At 34.7% G+C, this 26,455-nt stretch overlaps 1 protein-coding gene across 2 annotated transcripts in view; it reads right to left on the bottom strand.

The window, feature by feature from the left end:
• Positions 1-2,093: 2,093 nt before the first annotated feature.
• The window catches only part of LOC118262926 (neuroligin-4, Y-linked), an 88,060-nt gene continuing 63,698 nt past the window's right edge, over positions 2,094-26,455 (bottom strand). The window contains exons 2-11 of one of the 2 annotated variants that reach the window (XM_035574612.2): positions 22,535-23,186; positions 20,399-20,616; positions 19,058-19,207; positions 14,621-14,821; positions 13,315-13,810; positions 12,446-12,530; positions 11,282-11,476; positions 5,962-6,113; positions 4,163-4,281; positions 2,094-3,241 (exon numbers count right to left, since the gene is read on the bottom strand). In XM_035574612.2, the coding sequence (XP_035430505.2) occupies positions 2,262-3,241; positions 4,163-4,281; positions 5,962-6,113; positions 11,282-11,476; positions 12,446-12,530; positions 13,315-13,810; positions 14,621-14,821; positions 19,058-19,207; positions 20,399-20,616; positions 22,535-23,109 (3,171 nt within the window). In that variant the 5' untranslated portion in view covers positions 23,110-23,186 and the 3' untranslated portion in view covers positions 2,094-2,261. Of the gene's footprint in view, positions 3,242-4,162; positions 4,282-5,961; positions 6,114-11,281; positions 11,477-12,439; positions 12,531-13,314; positions 13,811-14,620; positions 14,822-19,057; positions 19,208-20,398; positions 20,617-22,534; positions 23,187-26,455 lie in introns of both variants that reach the window. The other variant, XM_035574611.2, reaches the window with a different exon arrangement.

Consider the following 26,455-nt stretch of genomic DNA (forward strand, 5'->3'; position numbering starts at 1 on the left):
GTTTTGATATTTTTTGTAGAACCTTTAAAATAAATTAGGAGACAGGGTGCGCTGTTTTGAATTGACTGAACGATTGGCATTAAGATCATAAACTTATGCACGCGCTACGTACCAATTTATATATTTTTTGAGTGTGGAAATCATCCAATTGCTTCTTTTGTCTTGGGCGAAGCGAGAGGGAATGTCAGATTACAGACTCCTACTCTGGACAGTCCTGCAATAATTTAATTTTACACTTTTAGATAAATTTTACTGTGTAGATATGACCTATTTCCTCCCCATTCTTAAATTCCCTCCCATTAACTCCTAAACATTTCATTGGTTTATCTAAGTATTGTTATCTTATATGACAAAATAAAGAAAATACATGTCTAATAAATTTATCATTACCTAACTGAAAAACTAAATAGATTTTAAATTTTCATACCCCGTCATCATTCCTATTCCAGCCTACATAGGTTTCTACTAAAATTAGAACTGTCGTAATTGACTTTTTTCATAAACGATCATTAATTTAGTACTCAAAATAACATATTCTGCGAAAACGCCAATAAAGCAGACTATACAAGTTTGCTCAGTCTAATTTCAAGAGTATTATTACATTAATTAATATCTAAAAAGTAATTGAGTTTTGTCCAATTAATTTTAAATATTACTATAGTTACAGCTCGAAACTAGATTTCGTTGTTACTCGTACTATTCAACTAATTAATCATTGTCTAACAAAAACACCGTTTTTGTATTTTTTGTCTCAGTAATGAATCATGTTGTTTCTGAATTTTGATGAGGTTTTCGTTACATTTCATTATAGCATTCATATTCATAATAGTATGAAGTGTGATTTTTTTTCCTGTTCATTGGTCATCAGTTCTCTTATTTTTTATGAAACGTTGCCCCACATTAGAGATTTTATCGTAGATGTGTTTACAAAAATACAAGTTCACGTACACATGACATCTATACCCGAATCAACAATTTGTAGGTCACTCAAAGATTTGCTCGGTCAGGAAATCGAACCCACCACACGTTGCCCGGCAGCCGATTGCCCAGCCACTCATTGCGTCAACCATGCAGTCAGCTACGCGCTATGTGCTCCGCTCACTGCCAATTCAGCTTTCTAGTTCACACTGGCAAACTTAGATTAGGACTTCAAGCGTCAAGTTTGACAGATGACATACTTTAGCTCGGAGGGTAGCCAACTGGAATACATTTGGAGCGACCTATGTTCGACAGTGGACACTGGACGTCTTTTGAATGATGATGATGGAGTATGTAATCAAAATGGGTAGTAGAGCATCTGATGTATGTAAATTATAACTACAAAGTCTTTTTACCAGTTATGTTACGAGTTCGAATTATTGGAGCTCTGTACTATCAATTGACAGATCTAGATTTATATAATATAGTATAACCTGGGTGTCTTCAAAGCCCGAGTGAATAGGTTGCTTATGGGCAGACGTGCTCCATCGTATGCCGCATCATCACTTACCATCAGGTGAGATAGCGGCCAAACGTCGACCCATTAAATGTAAAAAAAAAGATTCAGTGTCAAAGTACATCCCCCTATTCAAATCATTTACCCTACTAAAAAGTATGCACTTGATGTAACTCCTCTGGTGTTGCGGGTGTACATGAACGGCACCGATTGCTTACCATCAGATGACCGAAAAGAACATTACTGAGAGTCCAATAAATTCTTTGCCCGATAAAACAAGGTGCAGTAGTATACCTAGTAAAAGTAAATATTCAATTACGGTCACTATCGGATTTTTGAAAGCAAAACTCTGTTAAGCTAAATAGAAAAATGCACCTTAGTGCTTCTAGCTCACGTTCACGAAAGCAAACAGTTGAATGAATAGCGAGCACTCACGTTCGGGTATATAAATACGCCGACTCAAAACATATTTTCTCTTATGTATGGTTAAGTTGAGATAGCTCACAATACTCGTCTGCATGAATTTCTGAGTGCTTTTGTACATTCTAACGAAATTCTTGAACACTTTTCTTACTGCTCTCCTAATTTTTTGTCTGTTGGAAGTGTCTGACAGATGTATTGTGTTTGGTGAGTAGGGAAAATAATAAAATGACACAAATAAGTATGATACAATTGATTTTATTCGATAATCATATTCCAATTTCGGAGAAAATCGATAACATTCCTAAAAAAAATCTCGACGTCCTCATAGTACAATAGTATTTACAACCATACAATTACACACACACTTTTAATTCTGTAATGCAGAGTCAGATGGGATTAACCGTCACACTCTCATTTCGTCAATGGCGGCTTGCGGGAGGTTCGAGTGAAGGGAGGCCTTCCCTCTTCGCAGGGTTGCGTGTGCCCCCCTCGCCTCCGCCTCCCTCCCCGGGGAGTTCTGAGCCGTCGATCCGTTCGGAGGCTGGAATTTCTGTTGCCGTAACTCTTGCAAAGGCGGTGAGTTATTAAACTGGCTCAAATTCTTTGGCATAGTCGCGTAACCCATCTGCGGGTAGCTCACGTTAGGTATTCTAAAACTGTTGCTTCTGCTCCCGAGTTTACTTGGAAGCATCATATTGTCCATGCTTAGCGTAGGACTCGGCGGAGACTTGGGAACATCCAACGGCCCTTTGAAGTTTAAATTCGCGATATGGTCGGAACTCATCATATGTTTCTTTCTATTTTGTCTCTCAACGTCCACGACTAAACTCGGAGCATGAGTTGGATCCATGTGATAATGCGAATGTTTACCAGAAATAGTCTCAAAATGCTTTTCATTAAACCGCTGCTGTTTTCCACGAGATCTAGACTTATCTCTCTGATAATAAACTCCGGCGAAAATTAGGACGTTCAAAATCAGTAGGGAGCACCCTATTGCTATTGTTACACTTAAAGCCGTCGAATACGCGGCGTAGCCGGCCGCTTCCAAATTAGCCAGAGTGTTTTCAGTAGCGTTCAATGTTTGCAGATCTCTTCCTGGCAGTATTGTGGCGCACGTCGCCAGTATCGTATCAACAGTCGTTAGGGCTGTGTCGGTGTACACTGAACCGTTAGTTCGTCTGATTGCGTCATTATCGTTGATGTTTCTCGCCAACGGATCCGGTCGGACGATGCCTTCGTAGAGATCCTGCTCGTTGTGGTTTTTGAATAGATTGTGGCGTGCGGCCACGTCTTCCATCCCTGCTCGGTGGAGTTCGGGAACTAAGCGAAGCCAAACGGAAAGTTGGTGAGCTCGGTAGTGGTTCTTGAGGCGAGGTTTCATACCTGCACAAACAATTTAACACTAAAGTTAAACTACAAAGAGCACATTATACAAGATGTTAACATTCCTCGAGTGTAGCAGTCATAGCAGTTAACCTTTGTGCGGAACTATCCTATTTATAAACTGTAATACCTAGTAAGTAACACACATGATTGGAGGACCCAAAACACATTATAGACGCAATGCAAAACAGTTAGAAATACGATTAACGTTTTATTTAAATAACATATTAATTTGGTTCTCTGAGCACCTAAATTAATGCGCTTAAACAGCCTAAATTAATATTCATTTCATAACACAAAATGTTATTTCGCCTGAATAGTTAGGATTTTAAACTTTCACCATTAACGTGTAGAATTCAGAAAACGTATATAGTTTTACTGCGAAACTTTTCTCGGTGTTGGCTTTGAACAAATTAACGTTTGTTTTTCTCGTTATTAAACGTAAGTGGCTCAACAGCTACAGATGTAGGAACTAATGGAGCGGTATCTTTGTGGTTATGTTATGAAACTGCAATTAAACTGTTTGTATTCAGAAGTTGTAAGCATTGCAACTTAGGAAATTATGTCTTTGATATCGTCTATTTGTTACACTGAAACAAAACAAACTAGTTACTTTAGTGATTATAACAAACTAGTAATGATAACGTTATTTACAAACTATAACTTCAGCATTCTCACAACATATATCATCCTTAACTGAAGTAAAAAACCTAATAGTAACACCTAATGGTGGTGTCACTCGCACGTAACGCTTAGTAACGAAATGCTTTAGAAGTGGTTGCTAAAAACGAACATAAGTAACTCAATGGTTTAATACTATATTCCAAAATATCCATTTACAATCAGAAATACCTACACATAAGTCATTCTACCTTATAGCTTCAACAATTTTATTCCTAAGGCTATCATAATAAAACTTACCTATTTCCAAGTATTTTTGGTGTGTGGAGTCGTATTCTTCCCAATTTATACCTCTGAATTTATTTCTCTCTCTCGAAGCTGGGAGCAGGGACTCTTGTCGCGCATTGTCGTTCGGGTTTCTGTAACAACCATAATCTTTAATCTTTGTCGAGAAATTGTAAAAGGTAAGCCTGTGTGTTTGGTTGAATTTATTCTATCATTCCATTTCGGTGTCGACCTTCAATTGATTAAGATGGGAATGTCAAGGTAACTGAATATGTTTTTGAGTGGATTTTCTTTGCAGTTAGCTAAAATTTTCGAAACTACAAGGCAAGTCAAGCTAATAATTCGTCGCCAACCCTACAAAGTCATAGAATTTCTTATTTGCGGTGTTGGCGACGAATTGTCTCTAATGATTTATCCAAATAAATGGACAGATGTGTGAAATATCCATTTGTTACTAGAAGTATCAATCGTTACCTATACATTTTGTAGTAGGCGTGGTGTGTTTAATATTTACTTAATTATAGTTTTTATCTAGACTTTCAGTAAACAATAGTTAATTCCCCATCCCAAAATCACTAAAATTGATAACCGTGCTGGAAACCTACCACATTTTGTACTACACGTATGTAAGAGACATAAACATTTCATTAACTATTATGCATTATTAAATAAGCCACAGCCACACAAATAACCGAAAAAATAAACGAACCTAAAGTTTATTTCCAAGTAAATTAAAACACATTATTTTTAGCACAACTAAACAAAAGAATTTTAAATGCTAGGTAAACTATAACGGGGCGTACATATTTTGTAAAAATCTCCTCTATATTTTGTTTGCACGCAAAGCTGTTTAAACCCTTGTACTGCTAAAAGCTTTATCCAGTATAAATGGAAATAATACAACGGAACTAGGAAAAACCGGTAAAATTATGATACCGAACAATTCCACCTTAAATCAAGAACTCCTAAAATTCAGTGCAGTTAGTGCCCCCTGTAATGATTATGACCCTTACTAAATAACAGTAATTATTAAACACTCCCAAAAATTAAAGGAATATAAAACACATAATTAAACGGAGAGATTATCGTAAAAAGACAAAGATCAAAGTAATTTAAACCTTAATATCTACAGCGTAAAGTTAAGACTTCTTTATAAGTTTCTTAACTTTGAAGAGCTATTAAATAGAAGTTCAGAACAAGACATTTAGGGCATCAAGTGGTCCTTATACCTTTATTAATAAGGCTCACGTTACTATAGCAATTAGTGATGCTTTGAGTGAACTTATGTTTCGTAGATGGTTGAATCTTATTAAAGGTGACGTGGATTTGTGCACCTTTGGCTTGGTGCGAAGATATTGCGAACTTGGAGTTAGCGAAGAAAACTTGTCTTGACCTATTTTCTAAATTGCATTTTAGAGTTATGACTATATTAAAATTCATGGTTTGCCACGAGGTTTAAGAAGAATGAGGATTATGTTGGGAATGACATTCCCTTTGTCTCGCAAACTAATTTCGTGAATATTAAACGTTGATATTGTGCAGCGTGTTTTGTTTTTGAATAGAAACGTCTCACTAACCAAAAACATCATCTTATATTATGTTTAACAAAATAATTTTGAGGGAGAGGTGAGATTGAAATTTGGATTGTAAAATAATTGTTATGATTTTTAATTTCAACTTAGGACTTTAAAATGGCTTTAACAAGTAATAATAATATCTTAGATAGTTATGAAAAGAGAGTGTTGATTCATCTACGCTTTTGCAAAAACTGATAGATAATTAAATATATCTTAAAGTAGACTTTTTGTACTTACCCAGTCTTCACAAAATTGGCCAGGAAGAGCATGATGGATTCCGACAAAGCAACTTCAGACTTGGTGTAGTTCTGAGGGAAGTGACCGAAGCCGTCCACCAGGGGAGCTCCAAGGACATACGGCAACTCCTCACCATGGACTGCTCCCATTCTCTGGAACAAAACATATAAATTAGTATTTGGATACAGGACACTTCTATTTTTCTTTTCTTTTTTATATTAACGCTGTCCCACGCTCAGATATTCTCCTGTTTCGTGTGTCACACATCACATCAACAGCCTATAAGTAGCCACTACTGACTAAAGACCTCTTCTTTTCACGTAGAGAAGATTTGAGCAATAATCACCACCGTTGCTCAATGCGGATTGGCGATTTCAAATTTATAATTGGAAATTATAAGGCCAGATTTTCTCACGATGTTTTCCTTCTCCGCTTGTCAGTGGCGTCTACATAATGTTAGAAAGTACGTATAACTCGGAAACAGTTACATTGGTACATTGCCGTTGGTAGGTTTCGAACTTGCGATCTCATACACAAGAAACGGACGTTTTAGACCTCTGGACCACCATGACTAGTGGGTGCGTATACAAACATATAATTTATCAACATATAATTTGTCATACATTGGGCATAATTCAGACTTCGTGCTATTGAAAAATGTCCGAAAGTCCCAATTTATTTATTTATTTATTTAACAATTAGCACACCAACAACATAGTCACCCACATATTCAATTAACATAACCAACAAAATAATGATAATTGATAGAGCTAATAAAATTTTATCTAAGAATAATGTCCAACACCTGGATATATTGTGGTCGTTAAACAAACGAAACTTATCGCGAGAATTTATTTCATGGCACTTCTTTTTGGATAGATTCCAAGTCTGCTAGCTTGTTTTCCTGGCAGAAGCCAACTGCTGGAAGTTCAGTGAAGGTCAAGTTTGTAGTATTGTAATGATTTGACTCGATACGTAAAAACAATATCGTAATTTTTTGTCTCAGAAGGTGAAGACAGAGGTGCATAATATAGTATGCATCGTGTAGTGTAATAATCACCCACATTCATTATGTTAAAAGTATATAAATTCCAAACTCCACCCTTAAAAATCACATCACAATAATATTTCATAAAGTCAAAATTATTTATTTCAATTAGACCAGGAAGGCACTTTTGAACGTCAAAGCAAATATAATAATATTAATAACGTCAGTCTGTCGGTCAGTCCTCTAGTGAAGCTATTTGCTCGTTCCAAAGTGTAGATTCCTATGGAGAAGAACGAGCAAGAAACTCCATAGGTTACTCTTTTCCAATCAGATTCACAATACAATTCATGGTTACATTGTTTCGATTGCTTCAACTATGTGAGAACAATGTAAAACTAATATTTAGTCAAAGTGATAGAAAAAGAAAATAACCCTGAGGACAACAATCTTAATGCAGTCTGGAGCTGACCAGTCCCAGTTGACAGCGCCCGTTCACGAACATGACACGTACACCAGCACCGCCCAACTCAACCATGTTGCAGGGAATCGAGCGATCCAATGCCCGTGCCACCGCCAATGAGACCTTTGAGTGAGCATGACAACTCCAAGCTGACACAAGTGCATTCTACTAGTCTAATACAGTTTTAGCTAATTACAGGGCTCTCACATTTACAATGATTGTATCTAATTTAACAGAACAAATTGAAATAACATGGTTTTATTATTACATTATTGGAATTACTTTATTTTTTCGTTACCCTGTGGAGCTGGACCAGCCTGCCTCCAAGCATTTTTATCCTCTATATAATCATTCAATTTGTAGTATGCTAATCTACACATCGTTTTTTTAATACATAATTTAAATTGTCTTTCATTTAGGTGTTTTATTTCCTCTGGAATTTTGTTATAACATTTAACACCGAATCCCATGAACGACTTACTTATTTTTGACAATCTAAAGAATGGCTGGCTCAATCTATCCTTATGTCTAGTTTCATAATTGTGTCTGTCAGACACTTTGTCAAACAAGTTTAGATTTTTCCTAACATACATAATGTTTTCATAGATAAATTGACATGGAACGGTCATAATATTGATCTCCTTAAACTTTTCCCTGAGAGATTCGCGACGACCAAGATTGTAGATAGCTCTGACGGCGCGCTTTTGTAAAATAAAAATAGACTCAATGTCAGCAGCCTGTCCCCACAGTAAAATGCCGTACGACATGATGCTATGGAAGTAACTGAAATACACTAGTCTTGCCGTGTCTATGTCGGTTAACTGTCGGATTTTCCAGACAGCATAAGCTGCAGAGCTTAATCGTCCCGCTAGAGATGTAATGTGAGGACCCCATTGCAATTTGTCGTCTACGGTGATTCCCAGGAAAGTAGTCTCTTTTACAAATTCTAATTTTTCACGATTCATATTATTATATGTAAATGTTTGTTTAGATGTTTGTCTGCCAATCACGCTGCAACTATTACATGGATTTTAATGAAATTTGGTATACAGATAGAGTAAGTGCTGACTTGAGTGATAGGATACTTTTATCTTTCGGGAACGTGGAGTATTCCCGAATTCGCAATTCCGAATCGCAGCAATCATTCAATCAATCTTAATCAATAATACTCTTATCGGCCCAGAAATACACTAACGAGCCAGTCTACATGCTGAAAACAGAGACTCTCAGTACCTACAGACAATGTTCAATAATAATCATGTCAATGTCTTACCACAAAAAACCTTTTCGAATCTCCCAACCGCGCACCCCTAAAAATATCTTTCGAATATCTCAATTTGTAAGGAGAAACGCAAACAAATTCCCGCAACAAAGTTTCGGCCTAAGGAAGATAATACGTAAAACATTTGATATTATCAGACATATTACAAGCGAGAATTACGTAAGGATTGTTCCAAACCACGTAACATAGTAGTGACAAGATAATCTATCGACTGTGAACACCGTTTTCCTCAACCACGACCTTAAAACTTTTCGTGGGAGGATAATCACAGAGTACAATCACCATGTAAGCTCACGATATATATTTTTTGGGATATTTATTGGCATTTGTGTTTAAGAGGAAACATGTTACATAACATCGAGGTAAAAGATTCGATTTTATTTGCTGAACGAAATTTCGTTTCAGATTTAGATCAAGGATAAAACACTACTTGAAAATTATGAGATACTTACAGCCAGATATTGTAACCATGTGTTCTTACAGCACAGATATTGAATGGTTTGTGAAGCTCAGGATAGACCAAAAGTATTTTTTTAATGTCCAAGATTCCCAATAATACCACTACTTATACGTAACGCCTTTCATCCCGAAAGTGGTAGGCGGAGGTGCACATTACGGCACGTAATGCCTCAATACATTGTACATCCACTTTTCACCATTTGTGTTATACGTAGTATATGCCATATTGCCTATTTACGTATACTAGGCACAATTTTCTCCTCAAACCGAAAAACATCTAGTAGTACTTTGACCGACTCGGAAATCAAACTCGAGACCCCTGCCTCGGCAACCGCACTTGCGACTACTCGACCAACGAGGCAGTCAAAACTAAAACCTTCTAGTATATTCAATTACATACCTACTATAAACACCTTCCCGCCTACAGTTTCGAGGAACAAAACCGAAACCCTAAGTAAATATAATTAAGTCCTAAAATAAACAGGGCCAATAAATTTCTCTATTACAGTCACATATCAAAGAAGTAATCCAGATTTAATGGCTTAATTTTAGGCCGGGAGTATAAAACGTAACCTTAATTACCCACGCAGTCATTTATTTATCTTCCTACTTATTTAATTTCGGGTATTATATTGGTCGGTTTATTATTCCGGATCATAAGTAAGATTTATTTTACCGTTTGGTGTAATTATTGTTGTTAAAGAATTCGAATGTGAGCAAAAGGTCAGTTGTCTCAGTATTCTTAGTTGGTATTAGATAAGTATGAAGTTTACTGTCGCACTCAGAGACTACTCAAACTAATTCTTAGTACCCATTTTGTATCGAAACAATTGCTAAAGATTGAGTTTAGTAACCATTAAATGACTCTGAGTACGGCGGTTAGAAACTCTTACAAAGAGTTTTTTTTCGACTACAACAATAAGATCCTGAAAGGATAAACAAAGATTTTCCAATTAGATACCTAGTGGTACTAATAACAGTAGTAGTGGCAGTAACTTCAAGGACAAAAGCAAGCCTTTTTTATCAAAATATTCCTACAAGATCGGGATCTACTAGAGAGAAATGCTAGAATAAGGTAAAGTTCTACAAAAAAAAAAAGAAAACGAATTCCAGAAAGTAATACCTCAAGCGAGAAGCTAATATATTGCAAAAGTTAGTGCACAGGTGCATTAGTTGTCAACTGTCAAATAAGCAGATCGCAACGATACTCTTTTAGAAACTATGGGCCTGCACCAGCTTAACAGCAATGCTGTTTTATTCACGTTTCTCAGAGTACTTTTGTTAATGATAAATGATATTTATTTCTGTAAGTATAGGTTATAAAATAACACTTTTACACGTTAATATTTCAAATAGCTAGATAAGGCCGGCTTTCCTATCCGACTACTTTGAGAAAGAAATGCCGAAACAAACTCAGAGGTCATAGTTCAGACAATGAAATAGAAGATAATGTGAGAGTACCGTGCAAGTTGATTCTGTAGTGGTCTTTAGAAGAAAGAACCGTGTTAATTTCTTTTACCATAAAAATCTAGTCCCATCGACAAAAATTACGAAAAGAAAGAAACAATCTATTCATTGTAGAGATATTGAGATATCGTTAAATGACTTACCTAAATACAAATAACTAATATAATATTTTCTATTTGACTTATAAGTTTTCATTAAGCTAAATTAATTCTCAGAATGATATCAGATTCGACAAATTCTGTATTGTACCTGGAGATTGCCACAATGAAACAGTTATGACGATCGATTACAAAAGGATCATTAATTATAACAAAATATTCTGAGAATCATGAAACAATCAATCAAAGGGTTGTTGAAACTCCTGTTTTTATAGTGACTGTACACAATTGGAACTTTCATTACGAATAATTCACAGAATAGAAGCCAAAAATATCACTTGCGTTTATTTCAGTCTCTATAATTAACAAGTAATATAATTGATCCCAACCCAAGTGAAAATTTGAAGACACAAACGTACCTACGTTGCAATAGCAATTGTTTCATTTTCCTTAATACAAGGGCTATGTTTAATTTTTCTGCAGTAGGTAAGCTGGTAAAAATAACGTTTGACCTTGAGCCAAAAATTTCACGCAACAAAAATATTTTTCTTATTTTACTTCCTTACCTGAGGATAAAAGCCGTCTTTGGTTTGGTAGTCAAACACGTAGAAGAATGTTTTCGTCGGTCTCCGTGGCCCATCTTCATCATTCGGAGCTGGTTTCGGCCCTCCACTAAGAAGATCTCCACTTTGAACCAATGGAGCAACGTACTGAGCATCTGATAAAGCTGCTACTGTCGCGTCTCTTGTATTGATTGGATTCTGAGAACAAACATCTGCATCAGACATAACAATATTTTCCAAATCAATCTAGTCAACTACATCAGAAATATCAGTCTCCAAATAAGATTCACTGTCTCACGCACGTCAGTGAAATATGATAAATCTATGGTAATGGACTTGTGACCTTCAAATGTAGTACAAACAATAACCGTCCATATTACATACAGTGTACGATTCAGAATCACAATATTGTTCTCCAGAAATTGTTACCTCATTTAATTTTGGGAGCCCCGTCGAATAATTGAAGAAGTAATCCGAAATCAAATCTTAGAGATTGGGGTTCAACCGTTTGAGATTTAGCTTTTATATTCCTTTGGAATTGTTATTGAAGTCTAAAAAGTATAATTTATACTTCTGATAACTAATATCGTTAAGTGAGATATGATTGGACGCTGGCGTGAATTTTGTGAGAACATTTTGGCTTTTTTGTTTTAAAACGAGACAGTTGTTGAAGTTTCACTGCTGGCATACTGATGCCCACAACTTGGCAGCCAAATTAAATTTCTTGAATGGCAGTTACTTTTCATTTCGGCAGCACATAAACATTTCATTTAAACTGTTATGACAGTTTTCTTTAACAATTAAGATTTCAAGTTGATCTCGAAAACAAACATTAATAAAAATCACAAAAACCTTTCAAAATGAGTTGAAATAATGAAAGAATTAGAAAAGCGATTCATCACTTCGAATGAAATTAATTAGGAACGTGACAAATCAGAGGAAATAACAAAGTTCAAAGACTTTTCGTAGAAGTTAAAGAAGAAACAATTAATTGTGAATTGTCAACAGGATTAAGACCGATTCTGAATTTCAAAGCTAGGGACGCTAAATGCTCGGAATTTCTCGAATAACGTATTGAGAGTACGAAAAGGCATTCTTGAAAGGGCAACATGAATCTCAAGGAGCCGACAACAATATCTCTACGCTTATAGATAAACAAACCTCTACCGTTCTTTCCCAATCCGTGTATTCGTTGACGATTGTGTAGAATATCTCGCTCAAGTGGTAGGTGTAGGAGTTTCGCACGTATGTTCTGGAAAATAAACACTGTTTTAGTACTTGAGACAATACATGTTAAAATTATTGTGTCCATATTTGTTCAGATATTTTTAAAGAACTTTGCTATTGTTAGTAACAATTTATCGTTTTACTTTCGTACGACGTAAGCAGCAAACTGTTTATGTAATACCCTACTTAATGTGTTCGCACAAACATCAAATAATGTACCCACATGTTCTATATTTTGAGATTACACGCCAAGGCAGCTGTTTGAAATCTGTTTATAAATAAGATTATTAACGGACCGATGAGCTGACGGTTCTGTGACGCACCCCTTGAATTTAAAGGTGAGAACCCGACGACGGAGACGGAGTAGTTGCGCAATGTGGTACAATTTTGCCGCGCGACTGATTTTGAACGTTGCGTCGCCCAAGCATAGATGGAGCATGGTCAGCCGATTTTGGTCGGTTTGGCTAAACCGTGTCAGTGTTTGACATGTGTGTATCCGTGACGGAAGGAACCATATGTTTCCCGATCATAGTTTTAGAGTGAATTCCAATTCAGATATTTTTCATGAATCATATTTAAACTTTTTTTTATAAGTACTTAATAAATGAACTGTTTATAAGTACTAGAGATAGTCATGAATTGACACAACAATCAGATTGAATGTTCAGAAAATACGAAAATTGCAAACGCTCCTAAATAATTCGGTAAGAAAAACATTATTATTTCCTTGATTTCGTTTCCTGATATAACACAATCCCCTGCTGCTACAAAACTAATAATACCAATACAAAACTCATAAAAGTACCTACCTTAACATCCGATCCCTTTTATCTGGCTCAATCCCATTTTGCACATCATGAGCCGAGAATTTCCACAGCGCTTCACTGGTAACAACTCCGAACAACAAATCGTATTTATTTTGAAACAATCTTCTGCCGCTATCACTTCTTTTCTTATGAACATTTAGGTTAATATTCATGTTGTTTAGGGGTCCGAAACTTGGAAAGTCTCCCGTAGAGTACATTGTTAGGAAGTCTTTTGCAAAATCCGTTTTAATGACCACTCCATCCACTGAAGGTCCGAAGGCAGTTAAAAAGTTGGGAGGGGATATGTCTGCTGACAACAACTCTTCTATTGTTGCTTCCCTCAGGCAGTCTACTATTACTTCGTGGTCTTTAGAGAGGTCGTCCGGTATGCTACAGTTCATATGCTTCGCTAGTTTCAGTGAATAGTACACTGGGTCATCTACAATAGCCCACGAACTAAGTGCCGACCCGGATAAAAGGATCGCTCTATGGAATAAACCTGAAATTGAAATTTCGTATATAACACACATACAAAAGGTATTATTTCTAAAGATATATTTGATAATACTATATTTTTCCTTTCAAGATTTGCGCCTAAAATGTATTGTTCATTTTTTTCGACTCGTCAGAATTTTGGCGGATTTGTAACTCTTGGATCCCTTTCTGTGTGCTTATGAGAATGGATCAAGGCGTCTATAGAAACTATTGTTACTTGATCGGATTTATTTCTCGAAATTTCAAAGCAAGTGTTCTTATAATATTGTTTGAAGTGATCTATATCGGGATTGAGACCCGTTCAATTATTTGCAAAACAACGTTTCACTTTAAAAGTTATTAAGAATTTTTTTTTGTTGCAAATTTCTTCAGCATATACATTAGGGAAATCAATTATCGACGCAATCATTTGAGTAAGAAACTCATTATTTATGTTTACCAAAACCAAAAAGAATAACAGAATAGAAATTAATAACGTAATTGAAAAGTTTTTGTTCGAGATCGATGCGAGTGTTCATAAATCTTTTCATATTAAAACGAACCACCACAATATCACGTTTCCTCTAGAAATATTACGCTTAGTTTCAATATATTTTTACAGACTTAACTACCGCTGAAGTTTCTAGACTGATAGGAAATTCTGAATATTCATAGCTTCATTACAGCTTTCAGATTCATAGTAGCCTCTTGAAAATATGATCTTATAAAATATTCCATTTATGACTACACTTACTGATTTATTTCTCCCCGATGCATACTTTAATAATATTGATTAAATTCTGTCAGATTATGAAAAAGAAAATTGTTTTCTTACCAGGCATTACAGTGGGTGATATCATGAGGAAGTTGATGCAGGCAGCCCCTGAACCGTGTCCCATTAGTGTTATGTTGGTTGGATCGCCTCCAAACAGGGCTATGTTCTGCTGCACCCAATGTAAGGCCGCTATCTGATCCATCAGGCCGTAGTTTGCAACCCTTGCTTTTAGATGCGGCGCTGGATTTGCGTTGAGAAAGCCTGCAAAAATTGGTACATTTAACCGACTTGTTTTTGGGCGTTGTGTGCAGGAAGTAGAGAGTCTAATGGAAATGTAATTACAGACTGCTTAAAGTTTTGCGCCGGCCGCATCTGCTAGTGTTATTTCGAAGTAAAATGTAGGTGAAACGACTGCACTACGCTCAGTATAACAGTTGTTGTTTCAGTTGGCGTATTTAAATAATTCGGTTTGTTTTTCTTATGCTAGGATTTCGGTGGCCTAGAAAACTTGGTATTATTTCACCTCAGAGCAAATATTTTGGTAAAATTTTTCACCGAAACTAAAACAGTCGCGAGTATCACATGACATACTGAATTCATCAAAAGTAACATAAAGCAATCATATCGTCATAACCCTTTTACAAAACGTTTGCGATCCAAATACCTAGAAATTTTATTCCCAATATATTTTCGCGTTCAAACTATCCTCAAGGGGCGGGATTAATTCAAACAGCGAGTAACGTTGAAATGAATTGAAATGGAACGAAACACGCCTGTATCTACACAGCTCACGGAAAAAGCAACAAAATAAAATCACATTCATTACGCACGAATGTACTTTGAAAACTTTGTTTCGGAATATTTTGTGAAACATGTACTATGGTGGACTTGTTTTATTTTTGTTTTAGTCACATTATTCTGGGATAAAAATAGAATATGGAATCCTATTGAGATGTACATGGTATATATGTCGAAGTCAAAACAAAATACTGTGTTTTACTGTCACATCCTTAAAAACAAAAGAAGTCCTGTGTTATGCTGTCATTGTCTTCGATTCTCGTTATAGTAACGTTATATAGTTATAGGAATAGTTTTAGGTTTTTAGTTTTAGTTTATAAGTTCCATTTACGTTGTAATAACTAGAGCATTTAGCCAAAGTAGAGGGAGTGATAAATACATATATGAGATTGGGGAGTTGATGAGTGTTAAAAGGTTTTCATTTCTCAACATTTTAGTAATTAAAAGCCCAGTTGAAGCAAATTAACACTCCCTATTATACATAACTCATTCCATGGTTCATTAATCGTCTAGTTTTTTACTTAAACAGGGAGAAATAAGATATGTACACTTTCCACGTTTGTTTTGATTATTCAATTGATTCAAGAGAGCAGAAAACGCGCGCTATATCAGCTGCATGCTGCACAATTTGTTAGTCAACTGAGATGGATTAAGGAAAGTGCCTGGAGGCAACAGTCTGCCATTTGTTTTCTATTTATACAGAACTGTGATTCTACAGCTGCAGAATGCGAAATTGCTTTGTTTTGAATGTAAAACATGCTCTATACAGATAGAAGAATTTTAACAGCATTCTTGTTTTTTTTTTGCATTCTATTCTTGTATTCAACCTAACCGAGTGATAAATGTATGTGAATATTTAATTGAATAATAAGACAAGCACTTAAAAATAACACTGTGTCCAAAGCTGAAAGACAAAATATTGAAATATATTTTCTTTTATATTTTTGAAAAACCGTTGCCCCAGTCTAGGACGTTCTCCTGTATCGTGTATGCGTTTACAAACATACAATTTAATATGTAATACATACACATGACACCCAGACCCGAAAGATCAATTTTTGTGGATCACACAAAGAGTTGCTCCGTGCGGGAATCAAACCCGCTACACGTTGCGCAGCAGCCGGTTGCCCAGCTACCATACCAACCGTGCAGTCAATATATGTGAATAGTTAATTAAATAATAAGAAAAGCACTTAAAAATTCACGCTGTGTCTAAAACTGAAAGACAAAGTCTCGATATCTGACCTAGACAATACGAAATACTAAACTTCTGATCCCCCAATCCAGGTATAAAACCACAAAGCGAACATACAAAGTCGACAGCATAAACTAGTATCCATATTTGTTTCTATATTCCTACACAATCACAACTTGATTGCCAATTGCTACATAGTAAACATATCACGGTAACTATAAATCGAAGCATTTATGACTACAAATTGAATTTGCCGACGATATCTGATATACTTTTTGAGTTCATCAGTGTATAAATGAAAATCAAACTGCATGATTTAATTATTTGCAATACGAATGAAATAATTGAACCAAATGACGTCCAAGAGACGTGGATTTTATTGGTTATCTTATCAATTACCATTAATTTTACGTATAATGTAATTGAAAAAAAAACAACGTCACGCTTTTTATTACCGAAGGGGTAGGCAGAGGTGCACATTATGGCACGTAATTCCGCTATACAATGTATGCCCACTTTTCACCATTTGTGTAATAAGTCTCATATAATAGGGGATGAGCCTATTGCCATATACTGGGCACAATTCCAAACTCCGTTCTACTACTGAGAAATTTTCGAAAAGCCGAAAAAAGCCCAGTAATACTTTGTTCGACCCGAGAATCGAAACCGAGACCCGTTGTCCGGCAGTCGCATTTGCGGTCACTCAACCAACGAGGTAGTCATTATTATTATATTAATTCTAATATTATTATCTACTTAATGGATTAGTTTTTATAATTGGGACCTAAATACCAGTTGTAATACAATTTAAGTACCGAAGCTCTAACTCTAACCATCTCTAACAAAATTAGGGCTATCTTGAGAAAATAGTTTTCCTCCCACTTAAACTAATCTCTTTAGATTAGTTTTAATAAAGTTATAAATATGACCCAGATAAGTTAACGTCACGATGTTGAATAATTTACTTTTATTACTCTTTACTAATTTACTGGGACCAAAGCAAAAAGACCGCAATGCGGCAGTATGTTAAAAAGGTATAAACTGTAAGTGATATTTTACGACTTTTGTTAAGCTATTGACATTATAACAGATAGATTTGTTGATATTGTTTGTTAATTATTTTTGTAATGTTTTGATTCTAATGAGAAAGTCGCGAGAGTCTTACACGTGATCGTGCTTGTACGCGAAATTTATTATTATAGAAAAATATTACCTTCTTAGGTCTTAAAACTAATATAGGAATTCCCAAGGAATCATTTTGGGGACATATTTTAGCGCATCATTAATATAAATATGATCAAAATTAAGCAAATTGGAAGTCTTCATTTTGTATAAATATAAATATATATTTGGTTTAAAAGGTCAAAATGTATAATTTTGTAGATTATTAGCAATCATTACCTCCGGGATCAAAAGCAGCTAATAGACTAAACTCACTTTATTCTAAGATGAGTAAGTATGGAAATAAAACTTGATTATATTTGAAGAATTCTTCCAACTTCGGTCGAGCGTTGAACTTTCAAGTATTTTACGAAATAAGACGTCGACTTTATGACGTTCACTTAATTCACTTATTCAAATGAAGATGAATCTAAACTTTGTGTTGGACTCTTAAATTGTGTAGACTTGATTTGTTTAAGTGGTTTAAAATTTGATTGTTTTGTTAAGATATTGTTGACGGAGGAACAAAAATGTCGCTCGGGCTTTTACGTTCGTTTTACTTTTCATGGCTTTTGGCCACGGAGAATGAGATATTGAAGCGATTTGAAGTATTTTTTTATGTTTTATTGGCCATGTTGGTTAACTTTATGTCGCCTATTTGTATCTTGGTTTTAAAATTACGGGTTATGGTATCTATGAAATTATTTTATTGTGTCACGGTTTATTGTCAAAAGATAAGTTATATTTTAATATAACAGGGGTAATTTTAAGATCAAAAAGAGATACTTTATTATTTTAATACACGCAGATTATTTTATTTATTAGGCTAGAATAGTTAAGATAACATTACAGCAACACCATGTTTCTCTTTAATGCTTTTCACAAGAATTCTCGTACATGGTTTAATTCTCAGAATTCCTTACATTCTTCCAGTAAGTAGCTTCCAAGACCCTAATTTTGTAGTCACAATACTCTAAGTAGAAGCTATATAGTGTGATACAAACAACATTTAGAGGCAATTGTGAACAAAATTTCAGCAAATATACATTTTATTCATGGGCTTCAGGACCGTTTTGGTAATTTAAAATACCATTTAATTTGACTACGTATACGGAACTAATTGCTAATCTAATTATTCTTATTACTCAAGAAATGCTGCTGTTATATATAATGCTGAAGCAAAAAAATACTTCACTGTATAAATAACAACATACATGTCTCATTCGCTTTAAATGTCCTATATAAAGTCATGACGGTATATATCCTGCGTTTATATAAAACTAAACATTATTGATGGGGCAATAAAACCCTTAATCCAATGAAGATTTACGACCAATACTTACCAAGGACTCCAAGCCGAAAGTTCAAGGTCACGACGATGAGATCCGTGTAGCTGGCGAGGACAGCTCCATCGTATGGGTGACTGGAACTTGAGGAGTAGCTCTCACCATGGATGTATACCAGCACAGGCAACGCTAGTTTCGTTTCATCCACTAAAACAAAAATTCAAGATAAATTTAGAAGTTGGATAAGTCGCAAATAAGCGTTTTCAATTTGATAGGCATTTCTAGGTTCTAAAATCCAGTCAGATTTTTAAAACTTACTATAAAGACCTTTGTTAGAAATGGGCTAATGATTTCAATCATATTTTTATCATCAGCACTTGATCATAATGATTGTTTTTTCTGTGATGTGATTAAAATATACAGCTTTAACTAGCCATGACAAACGTAACAACACAAAAACCAAAATACATTCTGAATAAAAATACTATAACCGTTTTCGAATAAAAGTACACAATAAATTAACAATGTTAACCCAAAACTCATATATCCAAACTCGCATAGACCGCGAAAACTTTCCAAAAACACAACCGAACAAAACATGGAATAGCAAAGGTCTTATAATTGATAGCCTAAAATAAATTGTTGCTTTGAACAATGAGTTCGGCTCTATTCATTAAATAATTCATTTCGCTATAGAAACGGTAGTGGCTACAGATGTTTCTGAAGCCTATAATGAAGTCTAAAGTGACGTTGCTACCCTTTGTATGGCAGCTATGAAAGGGATAGCGTTAAACTTTTATGATGATAATAGAAAATTGTTTGCCCCAGTTAAAATATTTGCTATTCACATCATGGAGTTAGTGATAGTTTATTAATATTAATGATTATGATGTCACGATAAACAACTTTATTTTGCTATTGAAGAGTCAAGTTTTATGTTTGATGATCTATTTTAATAGATGAGAAGGCGAAATTCTGTTTGAGATAAACAAGTAATAAGAACGAAGTTTAATATGACATGCTTCGCTGTATATTCCTCGAAACATTTTTGACTTTGGCAAATATTCCAAGGGTTTCTAAAAATATACTGAGTGAAGCCTTGAATATATTATACATACATATGTTATATACAGCAGTGGACGAGAACAGGCTCATGATACATATGGTTAAATACAATGTAGAAATTGAGTACTTTTGTAGAATCGACACAAAAAAGACACAAAATATTTTAATATCAGACATGCTTTCCGAAGATAAATACAGAAACAGTATACCTGACGATTTTAAATGAAAAACCCTTTAAAACAATTTCACTTTTCACTCGACAAATAAAGTATTAGTCTACATACTTACAACACATTGACATTACCTATTCATACTCTACATTATAATACTTACTTTGCAATGGCGCAAATATGTTTAAATATAGACAATCTTCACTTTGATTCTTAAGATAGGGAATCAGTCTTTTCAAATATTCTAGTCTGCCTTTAGGCATTTTCTCTAATATGGTCCTTTCGTCATCCATGTCTGGTAGTTTCTGCGGGCAGGCAGGACCGGGTCTGTCTGATACACGTACTCCGTCCCATGGGGATGGCGTTCGCGTTGGGCTGAACCTTTAACAATAAGACAAATAGGTGTGATTCTAAAAGTATCTTTTTTGAGCAGGGAAAATCATCATCAATAGCTTCCCCTTCTGGGGTGAAGCGAAAGGGAGTATCGGGCTCTTACTGACTAAAAACCCCGTTCCTACTCCTGCTTTTCGAGCCGGAGCTCCGGTAACCTGCTAGGTAGTCCACAGCTCCGGGAGTCTAAAAGTTTAAGACTAAGGTTTTGGTTATTATATGAACGAGGAATAGGTATTGATATTAAATATTGTTTAGGGTGAATTGGCCATATCGATGAAAAATAGATAAACTATATTCGAGAAGAAAGTTAATACTAATGTACATAATATTTTCTTTATAATAACAACTTTATGAATAATGTCCATAGTGCCTGATATAAACTATTTTATGCTAATTTCGCACTCATAATTCTGAACTAAATACAGAACTTGAGCTATAAAATTTTCATATTATTATTTTATATTCGTGTATAATAAAAGTCATAAAACTGTTATAATGGTAATAATAAAAATTAGGGACGTCAAAAAGTTAAAACGTAAAGCATAATAAAACTCTTACTTCTTGACAGCTTAGTCTGAAATTATATTTTAATACTCTACTGAGAGTTAATACTAAGAACATAGGTACTTAAAATTCAAAATTTAAACTTTACTGTAAAAGGACCTTTTTTTCATTGTCAAATATTTTGAATCTCTGTAGCTTTTGCAAGCTAACCAATTTTATTATCAAAAGAATCATAAACCACACACTTAACAAGCACCTAGCCAGCAATTAACTTGTCATTTAAATTTGAACTTTAAATCGTATGTCGTATGATATATTTCATAACATTAATGTGACTCTAAGCCGCCCGCCAAGTGCAAGCAAAACAACATCACATAGTATTAATCAAAAAAGACAAAATGCGTCCACCTCGCGGCCAACGCGCCGTAAGCATGCTGGCAGCTAGCGGTAACCACAACGCGAAACAACGTCGTGCCGAGTCGGAACCGTGCTTGCTAAGTGTGTTATGTATGACCTTAAAAATTACAGCGAACATCTTAACAAAATTATGTGTATTTTTTTAAACAAAGATATACATTATTGCGTTACTTGTTCTGTCACTATTGTCGCTCTCAATACCAAATGGGACTAATAAAATAACAGACAAAAAGTGGGTGTATTATAAAGTACCTCTCAACTTGCTCCTTCGGGGAATTCTGTTACATTCGCTTTAAGTCAGCTACGTGAAGATAAAAGTTAAAATATCTCATGTCTTCATTATCATACCGTAATTTAATACATTCCTACTTCAAGAGTATAGATGAAAATACAGTATTCACACTACAGTACTGGAGTAAATTAAAACGAAATTGAGCTCGTAGATATAAGAACATGGTTCCCATTTAAAATCCAGAGGTAATTGCTCCGCCATTAAAGTAACTATCTCCATTAACTTCAGACGGTGCTAAAAACACAACAACAATATTTACTTTAGTCCTTTTTATAAAATGGACTTTTTTTAAATGTGTTTTGCTACTTAACGTCCTAATAATTTCAGTGTTTAGCTCCATCCGCGTTACCGTAGGATAAAAAGTAGCCTATGTATAAGTAAGTGTCCAGCGAGTACACACAGACAAACTTTTGAATTTATAACATTAGTAAGATAAGACTCGTGTTCCCTGAAAAACGATGAGATTTGTATAATACAACCACTTTTCGAAAAAATCAAAATTTAATTATATGTATTTTTTTTTCTTTAAAAACTTATTGATACAACCCTAAATAACGGAACTAGGTACAAAAGTGGCAATTACCAATTTCATAACTATATTTTAGTAAAATTGTTTAGCTTAATAAAGCATCGTTCAAAAACTGTGCATTAAATTGAATATTTAAAAAGGTAAAAGACCTAAAAATATCTCACCTGTTGGATCCAACTGGCGGTGTAGCGTACGGTACGCCCAAAAAAACCTCAAGCGGACTCAAATATCTGTGCTCGTCCATGGCCAAAACTATCCCCTGTAATTTTCCATACTTAGTCTGAACTATCCTACTGCTTATTTTAAACTTAAAGTTAGACTTGGGGACTGGATTCGAAGGATTCAGATAGAACTTTTTATAGTCTTCATAATTACTATACGCATTATTTTCACTATTGTAAAATTTAGTATTCAAATGTAGAAAATTTTCACTATTGTAATAGGGGTTAGTATCGAAATTGACGTCTGCGTGTGAGGGGTCTCGATCTTCGTAGTTATCATCGGGAGCATCGTTTTGTTTCGTATTGAAGTACTTTACACCTTTTTCATTGAAATGTTTGTTCATATTTGTAGTGTTAGAATTAACTGTATCAGCAGAGAGGCATGTCACGACTAGTATGAAGTAGATATTGAAGAACACTAGTTGTTGGGTGGGTTTAATGTGTGCAGATAACGGGACATGGCTGAACATGCTCGAATCGCAGTGTCTAGTCCTCGCGTTACTGCGTTTGTTTATCATATTTCGTCATGTTATCATTTTGATGCGGTTGAAGTCACGATCAACTGGTTTTCGCTCTCCAACTGTTGAAGTGACATCTGTAACAAAAGAAAGAACTATTTGAGTTGGTTATATTTTACTTCTTACTAATAGTATTAATGTGAAAGTTTGTGTGTATGTACGTATGTTATTTAATCACGCCAAAACGGCTGAAAAGATCGGGATGAAATTTCAAACAGTGATAGCTTAGTCTGGACTAACACATACTACGCTTATTTTTTGACCCGGAACATGGGTGAAGCTACTGTCAGAAGCTGGTAGTAAATATCGGTTAAAAGAAAAAAACTATACATCAAAATCACATCAAAAAAACACTTTCCTTCTTTTGGCCGAAAGACATCGACATAATAGTTTTGAATGATTCTTATTTAATATTAAAATAATAAACTTTATAAACATTCACGGGTTTCAAATTCATCTTCAAAATATCTCAGGACCTTACAAATAACTTCAAAATAATTTATCTTCTATTAAATGAATAGGAATTCCGTCAAATAAATACCTATTTGTTTCAGGTTACTGATTACTTTTGAACTCAAGACTTTATGACAAGGATTCCTGATTAGTTTTGAACTCGGAAAGTTAAAACTAGTTAGCTTGTAAATATTTAATTATACCGGAGCTTAAATTGTAAACATTAATTAATTGAATTGTTGTCGCTTTGTTACGTTAGTTGAAGTCAAAACATGTTTTGAGCACATTATTTCTGCTTTAGACATAAATTATTATTTTAGTCTTCGTTGTGTGAGTGAGGTTACTGGAGGCCCAATTACCCTCTTCCCAATCTCCGATTCCCCAACAACCCTTGAATTTCTAACCCCCAAAAGGCCGTCAACGCACTTGTAACACCTCTGGTGTTTCGGGTGTTTATGGGTGACGGTGATTGCTTACCATCAGGTGATCTATCTGCTCGTTTACAGGCTTATACCATAAAAAAATAGATAGAAAAAATAGCAGTCATTATTTTATACACCAACTCTAACGCTCTATAACACTAACTAAACATTCCACAAACAACTGCTGTGTTTTACAAATATAATAAAGTTTTATTTTATTGCCGTGTACCTAGTTTTGGTCAAAATTTATTTGATGTGGAGTTCTATTACTGCCCACGGGCGACCTCTGTACTCAAATAAAATAGCCAACAAACAATTTTCTGGACGTTTTGCGGCAAAATGATCCAAATGTTCTTGAAATGCAATTTGTAGGGTTAAATGACCGATACTGTGGAGAATGTTTTAAGGTGAGTTAAAGTAAATATGTAATATAATTTAGCTATAATTGTTTTGGGTATAATTAATTTATTTAAAGAACTATTTTATTCAAAGAAGACATATTAAAACTTTTTAAATGGTTGCTAAAGTTCCCATAACATATAAAATCCATCTTATATATTTAAATATAGAACAGTGATAAAATAATCACTCATTAAAAAAGGATATGAGCCTTATTAAAATATTTTATTAATGACAAAACAAACACTGATGTAAAAAGTACGCATTAAAAACAAGTTTAACTAATTCTGTGTATAAGAAACCCTAATTAGCATCATCCCTAAAGCCACTACAAATTACCAAAAACAAACTAATTTGACCTTTATCACAACAACTATAACAAACAATTCTCCTCCCACAAAATATTTTACGACGCTCAACTCGAACCGTTGAGGCTGGACGTGGTCTCGTCCAATTTAACTCAAATTCAATATCGAAATCAATTTATTTTAGATCCGAACTCGGTACAGGTACTTTCATCCGATACTCTGATGATAGGCCTGCGGTTAGAACGATCACGGTCCATTGTAGGCCCACAATGTACATGGTCGAATTGCCTACCGATTCATTAAATTGGGCTTTGCCTTTTGACAAGGAAATGTTGTTATGTTTGTATTCTTTGTTCGATACTGCTATTGTTTAGCTGAGGATTTTTTTTAGGTTTGTTTTTTGTGTATAATGTTTTGAATGAAGTATGGAAAAAAATATACATAGTCGTGGTGGTCCAGAGATTCAAGACGCTTACTTCTCATGCATAAGGGGTGCAGCTTCAAAAACTACCAAAAGCAAGTATCAATGTGACTTTTTTCTTACGAGTTATATTTACTTGCTAAGATTATTTAGACACTGACAAACGGTGAAAACATTGTGAGGAAAAGTTTGAAATCGCCAACCCGCATTGATCAAGCGTGGTGGTTAATTTCCAAACCTTCTCCGTGCAAGAAGAGCTTAGTTAGCAGTGGATAGATTCAAGACGAACAAGATCCAAGAATATAACCCAAATCTAGTTAAACTATTTGTTAGGTACATACTATTTTCCTAATTGTATAGTCTTAGCAAACTTACTTCTCATACAACAAAAGTTAATACAACGATTGACACATTAAGCAAATGGGTCGAATAAATAGGTGTCTCTGACACGCGTCGATGAACTCTAAGCATAATTGTGTTTTCATAAGAATATCTTGTTTACTCAAGTTATTAATAGCCTATGATGGCTATTCATTGCAATCAAAATGTGAATTAAAATATGGAAGATTAGATAGAAGGTATAATTTAAAAAAAACGTAAGACGACATCTGTGACTTAATATTATTTTAAAAAGTAATGTTCACAAATAATATAGTTATTAATTTTAGAATGCTTATTATAATATCCCCGCTAATGTCTTGTTCCTTATTTAATTCACAATTATTTGTTTTATTTATACTTATTAGTATTAACATTAGCTGTTTAACAACCAAAAATTATACAGAAAACCGATGAAACACTTCAATATTGCAGCTTCTATCACCACAAACTGAGGCCGTAGCCTCAGATACAAGATAGACTCCCTATTACTCCAACAAGCCCAGTATAAATGGACCTTTCAAAACCCAGTATTTGCATCTACCAGGAGGTCAGATAAGACTAGGCATATATTCCATAGTCCCACGTGTCGTTCGCCGTACATTCTTAATGTAAAGGTCAAGCTTTTAGTTCGGCGGTTTTGTAGAAGTCAGGGTTTATTTTGTTCGGTGGGGTTTCACCTTGAATATAATTTGAACTGAGAGAAAGTTTCAACTCAGGCATTTTCCAGTTCAGTGAATTTTGTCTGCATACGTTGAAGATAGTTTATTAGTTATTGGTATGGTATAATTTTCTCATCTTGTGGTCTTAGTTTTTTCTCTTTGTGTGTGGATTAGATCAAAGAATTAATAGTAATATTTCTGTCACTTTATAAGAATAATAAAAAATGGAGGAGAATTGTAGCTAAGACCCTCTAAGCCCATAAGGGTCTAATAATAAACTGAGAAGAAAATGTGTACCACAAG

This window comes from Spodoptera frugiperda, chromosome 12 (assembly GCF_023101765.2).
Source record: "Spodoptera frugiperda isolate SF20-4 chromosome 12, AGI-APGP_CSIRO_Sfru_2.0, whole genome shotgun sequence".
Lineage (NCBI taxonomy): Eukaryota > Metazoa > Arthropoda > Insecta > Lepidoptera > Noctuidae > Spodoptera > Spodoptera frugiperda.